This window comes from Histoplasma capsulatum, genomic scaffold (assembly GCF_000149585.1).
Source record: "Histoplasma capsulatum NAm1 scaffold_1 genomic scaffold, whole genome shotgun sequence".
Lineage (NCBI taxonomy): Eukaryota > Fungi > Ascomycota > Eurotiomycetes > Onygenales > Ajellomycetaceae > Histoplasma > Histoplasma mississippiense.
Window position 1 is genome coordinate 6225717 of NW_001813982.1, and position 17411 is coordinate 6243127.

Here is a 17411-nt window from a genome sequence, read left to right on the forward strand (position 1 = left end):
CCACACGAATTTTAGAACTTATATCCCAATTTTTTAACCTCTTTTAGCTTCGCTGTTATGGTATATATGTTTTGTTCGGCCGCTGACTGCCACAAAAAGCGCAACTACCTCGTCAGATCCATCCTCGGTTATCCAAAACCTCCTCAGATCTCTCCAACAATCCGGAAATCAACATTCGGGGTCAGAAGCGGCCGACAACCTATTCACAACACTTTCAGATCTCCTCCAACCCTCATCAACGCTTCCATTCATTGAATCAGCGGACTCTGAAGCGGCCAACCATCTCCTTAGCTTTCTTCCTACATGTCTCCTCTTCCTTTCGCAATCAAACATCGATGAAATACCCAATAACATCGAGCCCGGCTCCGAAGCCGCGAAATCTGCAATGCAAACCTTGACTCTTGAACAAAAACGAGATATCCTTAGAAGGGTTTTACGTTCCCCGCAATTCACGCAGAGCCTTGGTAGCCTCACTGTTGCCTTGCGCGATGGTGGACTACCTAGCATCAGCGATGCGCTGAAAATCCCAGTGGCAAACAACGGGTTTATGCGCCATGGTGGGGTCCCGCTTGGAGGAGGAGATGCCGTTCGCGCATTTCTAGAAGGGATCAAGAGACATGTTGAAGAGACGAGCAAGAGTGGCCAGGATAAAATGGAAACAGACTAGGGGTATGCAGAAACTACTAGTATGTATTTGAGTTGCATGAATTTTTGTAGTGACTGGTATACAAAAATCGAGAATTCCTGACTTATGTTTCAGGAATTGTACAGGTGCCTTACAAGGCTGATTATTACGGACGTTCATTTCCTCGTAATTTTTGTAGGTAACCTTGTTATGCTACGGAGTAGAATATTTTTAGAACAGATGTATGTAGAGGTATCTGTCATGTCATGTACAGAATACAGTACATAACTCAAGAGAAATGTCAGTAGAAGAGATGCCCTTTTTCTGGTTGGTGTATTCGGGGTACATGGTAGAACATGTACCGTATTGTATGGACTTGAGCCAGATATGTAACTCCTAACCTTCCATTCTCCTGAGCCGCCAACAGATAATAATCAAAGATAAAATATCATGAAGCTAACTGTATGATCCCCATGATGCGAATTTATTGCGCTGTTCATCAGGAGCCGAATTACCGCAACCTCCCTCACGCCAGAATAACCAAAGCGCCGGTTAAATCAGCCCACTGAAAGACACCACCTTTATTGATTTCGCCGCCCAACCCCCCACCCATTACATCTACTGTCGAGCATACTATTTACGTACGGAGCAATTTGCGCGCTACTGCTCATTTGCACACACGCGAAGCGGTGGCAGCCTGTGACAATTCATATACCCGGATTGGACTTTTATTGGGGTTTCCCATGCGGTTGCATCGTTCGCATTTTGAGATGTCCTCCTTCAGATAGCCAACGCCAATCAGCATGGCGTCGCAACACAACTACAATAACGACTGCTATGACCCGCGTAATTATGACTCCGCTTCCGTTCCTGTTAACCAGTCGATCCCCTTGCAAGACCTCTCGAGACCCCCAGATATTGTGACACGAGATGGACCAGAGCAGCGACGCAGAAGAACGAGCAGCAGCAGCAGCACTGCGGGACCCGAGGGATTTCCTGTCCAGAGAACGTCGATAATAGGGCGCAGGGGCATTGGGAGGAGATATGAACGGATAGCGGAGGATTCTCCCGGTCCGACGGGGCGGGGCGGGATGGATAATTTCCAGACCGTCAATTTGTCCCACGATCATCTTCATCATAATTCCCCTATACCCCATGCTGATGATGACGAGCCGTATACACACAACAGTTTTCAGGAAGCCGTAGGCTCCATTGGATTGGCCTTCGATGGGCCATCACTTTCGCATTTCTCGGGCCAGGATTCAGCTCAACAACGCTCTCACCAGGCTAATGTGAGGGAATCTGATGACATGACACCCTTTCCCTATATGGGCAGCCATATGCCCAACGACGAGGAACTTTACATGTCCCCGACTGATACGAACGAAAATGACACTACCCCACTTACAGATCAGAGATATCAACAACCCATTGACGGCGTTTCCGCCTCGCATGGCCAGCGACATGACAGGCCTAGCGCGCACTTCGCTAAAGAGCCGACAGTCGCTGGGACACATCTGGGCGATGATCTACCACACTTGGAAGAAGGGAATAATAGGATACGTAGTGGCTCCAGCAGCCCGAATTTTCCAGGTCGTAGGACACGTCAGCTCTCACCTGCTCCCAATTCCGCACTATCAAGAGCGGGCTCGATGATGAAAATGATGTCGCAACGTGTGGTGAATATTAGTCATGAACCGGAGATCATTGAGCAATCGCTTCGGAACAAATCATCGCTTAAGAATGCCCGACTCGAGGCTCCGCCGTCGCTACCTGCAATGACGGAGTACGCCCATGACATATCGACGCCGGGGCTAGAGGACGATTTTTCACCTGAAAAGCGCCCATCGCTTTTCTCCAAACTACGAAACCCAGATGCGTATCAGAAAGAGGAAAACCCGCTCAAAGGCAATTCATTGGGTATCTTCACTCCGAACAATCGACTACGGAGAGGGTTGCTGGAGATCCTCATCCACCCCTCAATAGAGCCGATAATTCTCGTCCTCATTATCGTCCAGACAGTATTACTAGCTATTGAATCCTCGGTATACAAAGACGAACGGGGGAGTCGCTGGGGGAATCCCCCATTCGACTACGCGTTCCTCGTCCTCTTTATCATTTATACGCTCGAGATCAGCGCAAGGATCATTGTCTCCGGACTTATATTTAATGCAGATGAATATAGTACCTTGGATCGATCACTTGGTTTAAGAAAAGCTTTGGTCGCAAAGGGGAAGGATCTTTTGATGCCACAGCGACAGCTTTCTAAAAGGCACTCGAGCGAGCCGGTCGAACCTCAAGTATCCATTTTAAGGTCGTTCACGGGTATTCAAAACACAACGGACCCGTCTGGGGATGCTAACTCCCTGCAGCGATTCCGTCTTGCTCGCCGGGCATTTTTTCGTCATTCCTTCACCAGGATAGATTTTCTTGCTGTTGTATCATACTGGATATCTTTTGTCTTGTCAAACTTATCTCTTGAGTCGGGGCATCATCTTTATGTTTTCCGAATGCTGAGCTGCCTTCGAATTCTGAGACTTTTGGGTCTCACTAATGGTACTTCGGTATGTTCTTTTTATCATTCAGAAATTTCTATTACATATACGAACTTGGGCATTAACTGACTTCCTATATAAATTCTAGGTCATTTTCCGAAGTTTGAAAAAAGCTGCCCCCCTACTGGTCCATGTTGCTTTTCTCATTGGTTTTTTCTGGCTCTTGTTCGCCATTGTAGGCGTCCAAAGCTTCAAGTCCAGCATGCGCAGGACTTGCGTCTGGGTTGATCCCGAGAACCAAAATAACTTTACTTTGAATTCTGCGCCTGATAAAATCCAATTCTGCGGGGGTTACCGTGAGGTTGGCACAGGTGCCAGTAAGCCCTGGATTTTGCCTGATGGACGAGCAGGCGCGGTCGATGCAAAGGGTTACCTTTGCCCTGAGGGTTCCCTCTGTGTGCAAGGCAGCAACCCTTATGGCGGAACTATCAGCTTTGACAATGTCGCCCATTCCCTGCAGCTCGTTTTCGTAGTCATGAGCTCAAACACTTTTACCGACATCCTTTACTACATGACTGATACTGACTTCCTTGGCGCTGCTTTGTTTTTCGTCGTCTCGTTTGTCATCCTCAGTTTGTGGCTGGTCAACTTATTAGTTGCTGTCATCACCTCGTCATTCCAAGTTATTCGGGAAGAAAGCAGGCGCAGCGCATTTGCCACTGAACAGATTGACGAGAGAGAGTTCGTGGATGATACCCCTCGCAAGCTTCGTGGACTGAAACTTTTCTATGATCGAACTTACTGGCTGTGGATTACTGTGATTGGATTCGGTCTTGTAGTTCAGTGTCTCAGAAGTTCCTCCATGGGGCATGCCCGGCGACAACTTATCGACAGGACTGAAATATTTGTCACCATTATTCTTGCTGTTGAAATATGCCTTCGATTTGCTTCTGACTGGAGGAACTTCTTTAGAGACGCCCGTAATTGTGTTGACTTGGCGCATGCGATCATTACCTGCATCATTCTAATACCGCCAATACGATATTCCAGTCGAGCATACGCCTCACTCTCAATATTTCAGGTACTGCGTATATATCGCATCGTTCTTGCGTTCTCCGTGATGAGCGATTTGATCAAGACGGTATTCAAGAACGTAGTTGGCTTGCTCAACCTCATTATCTTCGTGTTTCTCATTACATTTTTGGCCTCAATATTCGCTGTCCAGTTATTCCGGGGCCAGATACCTTCGCAGGATATGGATGGGAATGATGTACAGATAACTTTTTTCGACATATACAACTCATTTTTGGGAATGTATCAAATACTTTCCAGCGAGAACTGGACGTCGATATTATACTCAGCAGTCCAATCTACCTATCCGTGGAACACAGGCTGGATCTCAGCTATTTTCTTGATTATGTGGTTCATTCTGGCTAACTTTGTTGTCCTGAACATGTTCATTGCTGTTATCCAGGAGAGCTTTGATGTGTCTGAGGACGAGAAGCGGATTCAGCAGGTGAAGGCTTTCTTACAACAGAAGCAGCTCAGTGGGTCTTCTCAGGGCAATCTTTCACTCTCAACTATATTTAGACTTGGTCGCAATTCTCAACGATACCGAGATCCACTCGATCATGGCCCTGCGGCGCTTGAAATGTTACTGAAGGATGCTGTCGTCAACGAGTTTCTCGATGAGCAGCCGCCGCGATCGCCACCTGCAGATATCCCGCCAACGGAGACCCAACCCAGCCATCCTAAACATACTAACGGCACTACCAACATTTTCATCTCACTGAAAAACCGGATCATGGACCGAGAACCCAATCCTTTCTATTCAAAACTGAAATTTTCCAAAGTTTATGACGACTCAGATCCAACTGCAATGGCTAAAGAGGTTCTCTCTGCGTCGGAGCAACGGAAGCGTGCACAACGACAGTACCTCCAAAAATATCCTAATTATAATGTCTCGTTGTATATCTTTAAGCCCACACATCCTTTACGACGATTATGCCAGAGAATTGTTGGACCGGGTCGAGGGAGCAGTCGTTTCGAGGGGGTAGATCCTTACAAGCCAGTGTGGTATACCTTTTCAGCATTCCTTTATGCGGCGATCGTCGCCATGGTTTTGCTTGCTTGCGTATCTTCACCCCTTTATCAACGAAATTATCTCCAGACTCATAAACCTGGTCTCAGTAACTGGTTCGTCTGGACAGATTTAACTTTTGCAATTCTTTTCACTATTGAGGCCGTGATAAAGGTTATTGCAGATGGCTTTTTTTGGACACCAAATGCATACTTTCGAGGCTCTTGGGGTTTAATTGACGGGGTCGTGCTGGTTACGCTGTGGATCAACGTTGTATCGGCAATATTTAACGCTACTGCCACATCGCGTGTTGTGGGTGCGTTCAAGGCTCTTCGAGCTTTGAGGTTGCTAAATGTCAGTGACAGTGCGAGAGAAACTTTCCACGCCGTGATTATATTGGGTGGGTGGAAGGTTATTTCTGTAAGTCGCATATTTTCCAGTCTACCTCTCCTTTTCAGCATTCTCACAGACGCGTATCTAGGCGGCATTTGTGTCAATGAGTTTCCTGGTCCCATTCGCTATCTACGGCTTGAATCTATTCAACGGGCAGCTCAAATCTTGCAACGATGATAACTTTGGGCACAGCTCATTGGACCACTGTGTGGGCGAATATATGAGCTCCCCATATGCATGGGATGTTTTGGCACCGCGGGCGGTTTCGAATCCGTATTACAGTTTCGACAATTTCGGGGAATCACTCTTCATTCTTTTCCAAATTGTGTCCCAAGAAGGCTGGACTGGTGTCTTATGGCAATCGATGGCAATAACTGGAGTAAACCAACAACCTGAACCCCTTGCATCTCAAGAAAATGGCCTTTTCTTCATCGTTTTCAACTTGCTCGGCGCTGTCTTCGTGTTGACACTGTTCGTCTCCGTCTTTATGCGAAACTACACTGAACAGACCGGGGTAGCATTCTTGACTGCTGAGCAGCGATCTTGGCTGGAACTTCGCAAACATCTACGACAAATATCACCTTCCAAACGGTCCATTGACAAGGATAGCAGCAAAATCAAATCGTGGTGTTACAAAATTGCAGTCAAAAAACACGGACGCTGGTCAAGGTTTATCACTGCCCTTCTATTATTCCATCTGCTTCTCCTAGTTCTTGAATTCTACCCTGAATCTGTCTGGTGGGATAGAACTCGAGGTACGTCTTTCCCTCCTTCTCACAATGCTTAAGAGTCGCAACTCATATGTTACAGATATTATATTTTTGATTTTAACGCTATTCTATATCGCCAATATTTTTATTCGAATTGTCGGCCTAACATGGCAACGATTCAGTAGAAGTTCGTGGGACTTATACTCGATCGTTTCGGTACCTGGAACCTTTATCACAACAATACTCTCAGTAATTCGATACGAGAATATCGTCTTTACACGTCTCCATAAACTATTTCTTGTCTCTATAGCTTTGTTGATGATTCCTCGGAATAGCGAGCTCGATCAGCTATTCAAGACCGCTGCTTCCAGTCTGACGGCCATTGGCAACCTTCTGGCAACCTGGTTTGTTCTTTTCCTTGTCTATGCAATTGCCCTCACTCAGATATTTGGCCTTACCAAGTTTGGGAAGGGGGAAAATGGCAATATCAATTTCAGAGATGTTCCAAGGGCACTTGTTCTTCTTTTCCGTACAAGTGCTGGAGAGGGTTGGAACGAGATAATGGAAGATTTTGCTACCATGGCGCCACCTTACTGCACAGCCGAGGGACGGTTCTTTGAGAGCGACTGCGGTAGTGCCGTTTGGGCCCGCGTTCTTTTTATTTCCTGGAATATTCTTAGCATGTACATTTTTGTATCTCTCTTCGTATCGCTTATTTTCGAGAGTTTTTCCTATGTCTACCAACGAAGCAGCGGGCTGTATGCAATCAGCAGAGAGGAGATCCGGCGTTTCAAACAAGCATGGGCTACCTACGATCCTGATGGAACTGGATATATCTCTAAGGAAGCTTTTCCGAGGTTGCTAGGGGTAAGCCAAGCCAGATAACCATTAATTACTGTCCTTAATTCTAACATTAGTATGGTAGGAGCTATCTGGCATATTTGAGATGCGCATCTACGACGGTGACTTCACAGTTGGCCGTATCGTGGAAGACTGCAAAGTTAATCGCAGGGAATCAAGTCAGACGCCATATGTACGAGCCATTGATGGAATTGACTTGGACAAGTTGCAACGTAGGATTGATCGTATCCCCGTCCAGCAAATCCGCAGAAAGCGCGCTCGCATGAATGCTTTTTATGAAGAAGTCCTCGTTTCGGCAGACCCTGAAAGAGGCATTTCCTTCACTTCTTGCCTGATGATTCTTGCTCATTACAATGTGATCACTGATAGTAAGAGTTTGAGGTAAGTCCCAATATCCATACACTAGAATTCTTCAAGCACCACTATTTTTAATATATTTTAACATATCCCCTACCCTTGCAGACTCGAAGAATTCCTCCGTCGCCGAGCTCGCCTCCAGCGCGTTGAAGAAGCTGTCCGACGAAACGTAGTGATTGGTTTTTTTGACACATTGTATTGGTCCCGAAAATTCCGTCGCCGCTATGAACCTGATCATGACTGCCGCCTCGGCTCTGTGCCACAATTTGCTGTTCCGGAAATTTTTGTGGAAGATGGCGAGCCAAGATGAGCAACAGCAGCAACAACGCCAAAATCAGGTCATTCGCAGCCTCTCGGATTCAGCTTTACCTTTTTCCCATGCATCCTCGCCAGATCGTTAAGTCGCTCCTCCCGCGATGAGGCTGGTCGCAAACGAATGCGCAGCCCCCTTCTATTGACACAAATATCTCCCAAAGCTCAGGCTCACAAACACGCAATGCTGACTGGGCAAGTAAAAGTCCTTCATCGTCTCCCGCGCCTAAGCCGCACGTTCTTTAGTTCCACTCCTCCCGGCCCAGATGATATATCAACTCATCGACCGGATACTGACAGCTCTGTCAGTGTGCAGGGCGTCATGGAGTCGCTAGACAATTCTGCATGGGGCGAAAGTATCAGACGAAGTTTCACGATGCGTCGGTCACAGGGCCGGGAATAATCGCTAAAGCAAAGTTCAAGCGCATTTTCCTCCTTTGCCCATTTACCAGGACCTATTCTAGATTCCACTAATGATCCACCATACTTCACATGATCTCCTTTTTTTCTCATTTCTGTACCTCCCTTCCCTCTCCCTTTCTTTCGCTCTCACTTTTTATCTTTTCTTTTCTTTTTTTTTTTTCACACCTATACATCTATTTCCACTATTGGCATTTTCCATGCATTTTCAGTTATTCTCCCCTTCCCCTCTTCACATTTGTTTTATTATTAAATCTTTCTCCTGCAGAGTTATGATAACCCACAATACTCCCTAGAGATATGCTTTTACGTGTATACAATCACTACTTTATTAAAGAACACATGCAGATAACGATATACATGACAAGTTAAGAGGGAACTGGACGGCGGCTGTGACCGAAACGGATTTAGGTAGAGGGAAAATCAGTCGATGTGACCACCTTTCTCCTAACTTATCCACGTCCTTTCCTCCTGTTTTGTGGTAGTTTCTAGTTACGGTATTCTAGATTTCAAAGCAACACAAAAGTGGTTTGAAAAACAGCAAATATGCGCATTGCAGCGAAGAAGAATGCAGGATTTTATTTTCATTTTTTCATCTTTTGGTCGATTTCAATTCTCAATTTTGGTGTTTCAGTACCTGGTCGTTGAGTCCTTATTCCTTTTTTTCCTGTTTCTTTTTAGTTTTCAAGTTTGTAGATTTTTAATGCTTTTTTTTTTCTTTTTCTTCCCCCCTTCTCTATTACCCTTTTGTTTAGTATGACTTTCATCATGCCATTTTTTACGTATGTCTTGCTGGTTGCATTTATTACCTATTTTGTTCCCTACTTGCGTGTACTATCTGATTTTGAATGACGGAGAGCGAAAGCGGTGCCTTTTTCTAAGAGAAGATACCTATATAATTTATAACTAATTGTATCTACAGTGCGTTTACCACCTACATGCCCATAGTCCGAGGGCGGGGAAGTCGGTTCTTCCTATTTTTCCCTGCCGTGTCTCCTTATGCTTCTTTAAGGACTGCCAAGCTTCGTAACGCTGGTGCAGCGAACGTGGATCGACCTTGAAAGATAAATCATGGCGTCAGCAACAGGGGCAGGCGGCTTAACCACTAGTTCTGTGCATATGCATATATGTAGCTCTAGCAACAAGAACTTGATATAGGATTGTGTTGAAGGGAGATAGACAACGATGCTGTCAAATGGAAATTTACGACGCACACAAACGTTGGCACTGGAAACAATGTATCAAAAGTGAGACAATGAGTTCATTCTTCTTTCCTCCTTGAACTTAAAAAGATCACATATTTAAACTTTCCTTACTGTGCCGTGATGCACCACACAGCATTGACAATCCTTGGTTCAAGCAGACGATAATACCGAAATGAAGGGACAGTGTGTGCTACCTACCTTGAAATACGGAATGAAAAGTAATAATATCACAAACAACAACAAGCAGTAGAAGTTTGGACATGGTAGGTAGAAATCTTCAACTCGGGTTATATAACTCGTCATCCTGTCCCGCTGAACTTCTTCCCTTCTTCCTTTCTTCACCTTTGACCTTCGGTTCATTCCATCAGTGCTTGGATCTTCTCGATGAAACAAGTAGGGAGAGATGAGGCTGGGAGAAAGGCTACTCAGAGGTTCCCACCCACCTCAAACAGAAAGCTGTATCAAATGCTTTTTAGTGGGGCAGATAAGGAACATTTCCATACTTTTTCATTCTTGGTAATTTTTCCCTTTTTATCCCTGCTAATGTCAGGGGGGTTAGGTTCCTGCAGATACTTGGCAGGGAGAGAATGAATGCTTGGGGTTTTCAATAATACCAATGCAGGCTATGAGAAGTGATGATGGTTGTTTGATTCCCCGCAAATGGACGTTGTCGACGTGGCCGAATTTCACAGCAAGCATTAATATATTCATGTATATATGTATCTTCCTACTTCCTACCATGGAATGCGAGGTATCGGATTTTCCAAGTTGAAAGTATAAAAATTCCTGTATGGCTACTATGTAATTGACTTTTTGTTCTCTCACACTATCGGTTTCTGTTATCTTCTCAGATCTAGATTTTGTCCATGTCGCTTCAATAGCCTTCCCATATTCTCCGTTTACCCTTTTTCTTTTCTTCTTGACGACTTAAGAGAGGCATTCCCGGTCTTTATTTTCTCTGCTTTATTCGTCGTTAGTTATTGTTGTCTTTCGCGCCGTCCGTTTGCCGTTTGTCACCCGGCTTAACTCTTACTCAGGACAGAGCAATAACTTCTGCTGGTGGCTCAACTGCCACATGCCACGTTCTTTTTGAGAAATCACTCGATAATTATTTGGCCTTGCCATTCATTCCTGTTTTTAATGCCGTTCTGCGCTATCCCGCCATTCTCCATCTGATCAATCCGCTTAGTCCACTCAGGCCTTGCTCTTGGGGGCTCTTGCAGAGTCACCCCTCATTTCCTGCGATCCTAGCTGTGATCCGATTACAATTTCACTTCAATTCATAAATTGTGAAAATCGCGTTCAGCTCCCGACACAATTTCGTGGCTGTTTTGAGCTACAATATCAGTCATTGCATACAACCTTTCAGTGCTCCAGCCCAGCTCGAAACGGCCTTCAAACGTTTGAAAATTCATAGAGAATTTCCCCATTTTTTCAGAATGGGTGACATCGGCGAGGCCAGTGAACTCCTCCCGTCGCCGTGGACCAGTTATACACAACCACCACCACCAATACCACGGCGAAATCCATTCCGCTACGCCAGGAGCATGTCGACAACAAGCAGCCCCATCTCTTCTCCAGACTCTAGCCCCACAAGCTCAAGCCGGCGAAGCCATTGCTCAGCGTCCCTTAATCGTATGTGTCACTGTAGCCGCAGTGGCAGCCCGTTCACAATGCGTTCTGCAACCTCATCATTTCGACTATCATCTCTACTTCTCCGTCGTCGGCCGTCTGCTGTGGATTTGGCGCTGAGTGAAGAGCGTTATCGGTGTGCTGAGGACTCGGTCGAGAAGATTGGGTTGGGCCTTATGGAGCCGCGACCTGTAGATCCTATCCCAGCGCCAATGATCATCGGGGATGCGGAGGCCAACTTCAATTGGAACATGAACATGAGTATTAGACCGTTGTCTAATGTTGAGTCAGATGGTGATAATACGAAACACGTCAATTCGTTGCGGATAGGTATTAAACCACGATTTGTTATGGGTGGGATTTTCGAGGTCATGGAAGGATCGGCTTAGAGAAGTCTCTAACTAACGGGGATACAACTAAATTTACTGATCCTGGCAGCCTGAGTTGTGGGACGTCCAAGTTGTTGTATTAGTTAGCATGGAGGCAGCTGATATGTGCGGTGCGCTAGTCTGTAATCAACAAAATTAGCACAGCTGTCTTCGGTTGTCCTTACTGATTTCACATGCTTTCAATTTTTTGTCCTTCGTGAGACAGGAGAGGCGATGCAATCCGAAGACGGATAAGGGGCTGTACGCAGGGATCAGGTGGTTGCATTTCTCCTATAGCATACTGCTTAATGCAATTAAGTCCTCACCCCATACCACACCACAGAAGATTGCGAATTCGACTATAAAACGTTTCGATGCTCATCTAAAGATGACATATATAATATCCGTGGTGAGGAAAGCGCTGCTGGTGGAGGTGGTGAAGAAGAAGAAGAAGATGATGATCATGCAACATTTGATATTATGAAGTTGATGGTTACTCAACCTTGGTATCTCACCACAGTGGTGACTCGCGTTGAAGTTTGAAACCTATTGATTGCTCGAATGGCTGGTGTGGGTTAGCATCTAGCTCTGTAATGTCATGTATATTTAACTATATATATTGTTCATGATGGGTTCTCAGTGGACTACAGCCCAAAGATTGATGTCTGAAAATATGGGAGAAGGATCCATACTTGGACATGCATTGCAATATGAAATAATTGAAAGTCCAAGAGTTTCACTTCCTTTTTATCTTTGTATTTAGCAATCACGGTCAGTTTATTTTTCTTTCAAATCAGAAGAACTGTTGGCTTCTCTAGCTACTTTGAACCATTGAAAGTTCAATATATCTAATACTGTGGATTTCTTTGCCAGACAGATGAGTAATGATGTTGTTGATGGGCTCTCTTAGCTTCATTTTAAAACCGAGTAACCTGACTGCTTGTGTTTACCGGGATGCGGAACAAGCATACGGAGTATTCTGTAGACATATGAAGATCAGTAAACGGTATCTGTAAGTAGGGCTAGCCTGAGCTAAACATAAACCCTCCGTCCGTAGTCCTGGCACATGGCGGCCGGCATTGACTCATGGGTGCGTTCCCAGGTAACAAAAGCGCATGGTATTTATTTAGTCAACACCCCCCAAGTCGACGCGGGACGTATATATGTAACTATGCCGGCATCTACTCCGTACAAGCGGCGGCTTTTGCAAGCGTTTGGGCTCAGCTAGCTGGCTGAGACAGGCCCAAGCTCTGGCCTTGCCTGTACCTGAGAAACACAACTGCAGCCAAAACCTTGATTATTATTTATTTTCGCTCTCGCCGCTGCCATTTTTCTCCTCATTGTTTATGCCGTTACCGTCGATATACGTCCCTCGTCGCCAATCTCGCTCAAGCCCGTAATGATAGCGCAGTGGATTACACTATGACTATTGACACCGCACTCGATGCTGGCGACAACGGGATGGCGTCGGTCACGGATGGCCTCCTCCAGTCCAACTCAGAAAACAGCGCAACGCTTCCCGTGGGAAGAAATGTTTTCTTGACTCTGACAGATGATGCGCTCATTCTTGCTGGTAAGTATCGCAGAGTGCAAGACATCCGACTCCCAGAAACTTGCGAACAGTGGTTTGGCTTACTTGGGAATACTTTCTTTATAGATAAAGGCATCAAGTCGAAGTCACAGCGCTGTTGCCGCAGTTTTCCAATCCCTGGTGAGACTCGTTTCTCTCGCCCAATTATTATTACTATTATTTCCGGGCTCTTGAGGTCCCTCCAAAATTTTTGTCTTTCAACAATTCAGCAGACGTCGCTTCTGACTCCTCTCCTCTTTCGAAGGCTCCGCTTCGCAATCTATCCCGTATTTCAACATCCTCTGGGTTGAACTCTCTGACGACTATATTACGATTAAATATGCCGACCAAGTTACCAAGAAAGATGTCACCCTTCGTTCAGTGAAATATTCAGTCAACCTTGAGAATAAATCAAAAGCCAAAACATGGACCCAGGAACTTCTCGACTCGGCCTACGGCAAAGCGCAACGGCAAAAGCGCATTAAAGTCCTCATAAACCCCTTTGGTGGAAAAGGCCACGCCCCAAGAGATTACCTCAGATACGTCGAGCCAATTTTCGCAGCCGCTAAATGCCAAGTCGATGTCGAATCAACAAGTCACAGAGGGCACGCAGTCGACATCGTGGAGAAGCTTGACGTCAATGCATATGATGTTGTCGTAGCCTGTTCGGGAGATGGTATACCTTACGAGATCTTTAATGGGCTAGCCAAGAAGCCAAATGCGAGCGAAGCTCTGCGGAAAATTGCCGTGGCTCACATACCTTGCGGGTCGGGAAACGCAATGAGCTGGAATCTCAATGGAACTGGCAGGGCCAGTCTGGCCGCCGTTTCTATTGTCAAGGGCTTGAGAACTCCACTTGATTTAGTCTCCATCACTCAAGGTGATAAACGCACAGTGTCATTTTTATCCCAATCTTTTGGTATTATAGCTGAATTAGACCTGGGTACCGAGAATATCCGGTGGATGGGCTCCGCGCGATTCACATACGGATTCCTGGTACGACTGCTTGGAAAACCAGTCTATCCCTGCGACCTTGCTATTAAGGTCGAACTCGATAATAAAGAATTGATCAAAGATCACTACCGCGCTGGATCCCAAAGAAGAAGCCTTGACCAACTACGCGATGAAGAATCATCAGACGCTGTCGGCCTCCCACCATTACGGTATGGCACCGTGAACGACCCGCTACCCGATGGCTGGACTCTGGTGCCACACGATAAACTGGGCAATTTCTACGCGGGCAACATGGCATATATGGCTGCGGACACCAACTTCTTTCCCGCCGCACTCCCCAACGACGGATGTATGGATCTCATCACAGTGAACGGCGACATTAGTCGACGGACTGCAATCCAGATGCTTATGTCTGTTGACGATGGCGCGTTCTTCGATATGCCCGAGGTCAACGTGCGGAAGGTTACTGGCTACAGGGTTATCCCCAGGGACCGGAAAGAAGGATACATCAGTATTGATGGGGAGCAGGTGCCATTTGAGCCTTTCCAAGCGGAAGTCCATAAAGGACTTGGAACGGTCCTATCCAAATCTGGATACAAATATGAAACTAACGGATTGAAGTGAAGATGATGGGTGATGACATCATCTCACCCCTTTTTATTTCACTGCTGCTGCCTTCATTGATTATATTTATCCTCTGTGATGGGATACAACTAGCTACGGGTTTGCGTTTTCTGATTGTTGCTTGTTGCCTGTACAATTGCTCTTCTCTTTATTCTTTTCTCTCATCTCTTTTGCTTTCGTTTAATGCTGTTCACTACAAATACTAAACCGAGCTCCATATCAAGAAAAAGATACCCCTGCCCCTGACTGTCCATCATGTATATGCAACTTGGCTCCAGCATCCCTCTTCTCTATTTCTCATTCGACTTGCATAAATAAGCTAGACACAGTGGTATAACTCTTTACATCTTTTCCCTCTCCCTTGCGTGTAAAAACTTAGCGATAGGTAGTTACTTTTCTTAAAATTTTCTCTGTATAAAAGAATACGGGATGTTGGAATTCGTTCTTGATGGTAGTAACCATTGATAGATACATACTATTTCACTTGCTTTCCCTTCTCGTGTGATTTTGATTTTGCTTCATTTTTTTTTTTTTTTTTTTTGATATTCTCTCTCCCGATAAGGCCCTTCTCCCTCCCGAGGCATGTTCCCTTCCCAGAATATATTATTTATTATTCGAAAGGTCTTATCTCGTATGTTCCAACACCCCGTTTTGTATGACAATATATGTATCGTCAGTTTCATTTTCTGGATATCGCGCAAAGGGCCATCGAGTGATAAACACTGGATGAGTGAAATAAGCCGTTTTAAGACATGAAAAGAGAAAAGAACGCTGACAATGAATTTACCAAATTAAACAACAATCACCCTTCAATACCCCCCCACCCTTCTTCCTCCTCATTCTCCTCCTCATAGTCAGTTTTCTTCCTCTCCCTAACTCCCCACTCCACCAACCGCTCATCATCCAATACCACCCCAGCCCGCTTCCTAACCAGCTTCGAAATGCTCTTCTCCTGTAGCCTAACTATCGGACGAAGAAGTAATTCCATCGGCACTCCCGTTTTCAGCTGCCCCTTCTTCTCTTGTGTCTTCCCGGCAACTGTAGGGCTTCCCGCCTCATTGCCCTCACTACCATCTTCCCCAGTCTCATTCCCATCCCCATCAGCCTCAACCTCAACAGCAGCAACCTTCTCAATCTCATCCAACCAAATATCCAACAAATGATACCGCAGCCCATCAGGCCCCTTGTGCATCCGTACAGAAGGATTTTCATTGCCATTGTCATTTTCCGGGTCGAAATTAATCGGACACAGCGGGCCCTCTTCCAGCATGTCAAGGTATATTCCTAGCTCCTTCCAGATCCCCAAGTCTCCAGACTCAGCAGTCCCCACGCCATTTTCATCTGCTTCTTCACCCCTCTTCCGCTTCCCTAGACTTCCTTTCCGCTTTCCAGAACCCTCTTTATTCCCCTTCCTTTCCCCTTTCCCCTGCTCCTTCTTCACTCCCGCCCGCACCCCTGACAAACCCTTCGCCAAAAACACCTCAAACGCAACACCCACATAACACCGGATTAGATAGAGATATTTATCCAGCCGTAGCCGATCTAGGGAGTGGAAATCGCGCGACATGGTTATCCAGAATGCTCGCAGGAATGGTTGGAGGATTTGAGCAGGGAGAGAGGGGACGAGTGTAAAGGAAAGCGAGCGCGCGAGGGATTGTTGGGTTAGAGGACGGTCGGAGTGGTAGAAGCCTGTTTGATTTTTTTTTTTTTTGATTTGATTTCTCCAATATTAGTAATTTTTTCTTCTTCTTTTTTTGGGGATTGACATTGGGATTGGCGTGCAAGGAATGTGCCATTTTTGGATATCACTTAGTTTTGTGAGGACGGTGGGAAACGGGGGAAGAACGCATACAGAAGAATAGCCCTTTCCATATCTTTAATAGCTCGACAAGTTGTAAGTCTCTCCGGCTTTGGATGAAGCGGGTTAGCGATTCAAGGGCCTTGTCGCGGGTTCGTCTATCTGGAGGGAAGGAGGAAAAGGCGATAAAATTAGCCGCATGTTTCTAACAGATTTTATCTCCATCGTATGTATAATTGATCACACAACTTTGTTTTTTATTTAAAAACAATTATTTTCATATCGAAGATACAGTTGAAAACCCCTTCTTTCGAAGACACATTGGATAAATGTATAAATTCAAGTAACATACCGCTGGAGGCTAACTCCCGAATAAACGGAGTTTGCGCAACGTCCTCCATCCCGATGTGAAGTCCAAAAAGGGAGCTGCCAAAACAGCAAACACGCTGCTCCTGCTCGGGCTTCTTCAAAAGCACGGGGTATGCCAATAAGAAAATTAAATAAGTTGAAAGGCGATCAAAAAAGAAAAAATAAATAAATAAATAATAAATAAATAATAATAATAATAAAATTGGCTCCGGCCGCACTGAACTGCGTCTGTTCTCGTGGATAGATTTTTTCTGCGGCGTTCTTATAGTTCTTTTGCTGTTTCGCTTGAGGGGATAATTGAGAGGTCGAAGTGAGATATCAAATCTGGAGGTCCAGATGCTCCGTGTATATATCGGCTGGTGTAGAACGGAGCTATTATTTTATTTTTCTCCCACTCGTTCTGCTTCAGCAGGTTCTATTTTTCGTTTTTTTTTTTTTTTTTTTTTTTTTTTTTCTGGTGGGAAATATTGGATGTTTGCACTGTTTGGTCGCCGGGTCTTGGGACTCTGTCATTCGGATACCAGATCCTTTACCAGGGAGATGGCGAACAACCCTAACCAAGGATATTAATAACCAGGGCATATACTTTTCAAAAAAAAAAGATAATCTCTTTTTTGGGGGAGCGAAATAGAGAAAAC

The 17411-nt window shown here is 45.4% G+C and overlaps 5 protein-coding genes across 5 annotated transcripts in view; 4 read left to right on the forward strand and 1 right to left on the reverse strand.

The window, feature by feature from the left end:
• The window catches only part of HCAG_01794 (conserved hypothetical protein), a gene marked incomplete at both ends in the record, with an annotated part of 2001 nt that extends 945 nt beyond the window's left edge, over positions 1-1056 (forward strand). Inside the window, 3 exons of the mRNA XM_001544697.1 lie at positions 117-557; positions 825-867; positions 1053-1056. Coding sequence (XP_001544747.1) covers positions 117-557; positions 825-867; positions 1053-1056 — 488 coding nt within the window. The remainder of the gene's footprint in view (positions 1-116; positions 558-824; positions 868-1052) is intronic.
• A 372-nt stretch (positions 1057-1428) lies between these two features.
• HCAG_01795 (hypothetical protein) lies at positions 1429-7831 on the forward strand (the record flags this gene model as incomplete). The annotated part of the gene is made up of 6 exons (XM_001544698.1): positions 1429-3189; positions 3269-5620; positions 5682-6348; positions 6614-7170; positions 7229-7545; positions 7627-7831. 6 exons carry the CDS (start codon positions 1429-1431, stop codon positions 7829-7831), a joined length of 5859 nt encoding a protein of 1952 aa, XP_001544748.1.
• Positions 7832-10897: 3066 nt separating this feature from the next.
• HCAG_01796 (predicted protein) lies at positions 10898-11479 on the forward strand (the record flags this gene model as incomplete). The annotated part of the gene is made up of 1 exon (XM_001544699.1): positions 10898-11479. One exon carries the CDS (start codon positions 10898-10900, stop codon positions 11477-11479), a length of 582 nt encoding a protein of 193 aa, XP_001544749.1.
• A 1401-nt stretch (positions 11480-12880) lies between these two features.
• HCAG_01797 (conserved hypothetical protein) lies at positions 12881-14606 on the forward strand (the record flags this gene model as incomplete). Its single annotated transcript, XM_001544700.1, has 3 exons — positions 12881-13031; positions 13116-13169; positions 13294-14606. The coding sequence occupies 3 exons, from the start codon at positions 12881-12883 to the stop codon at positions 14604-14606; spliced, it is 1518 nt and encodes a 505-aa protein (XP_001544750.1).
• Positions 14607-15408: 802 nt separating this feature from the next.
• HCAG_01798 (predicted protein) lies at positions 15409-16805 on the reverse strand (the record flags this gene model as incomplete). The annotated part of the gene is made up of 3 exons (XM_001544701.1): positions 15409-16295; positions 16459-16566; positions 16757-16805. 3 exons carry the CDS (start codon positions 16803-16805, stop codon positions 15409-15411), a joined length of 1044 nt encoding a protein of 347 aa, XP_001544751.1.
• Between the last annotated feature and the right edge of the window lie 606 nt (positions 16806-17411).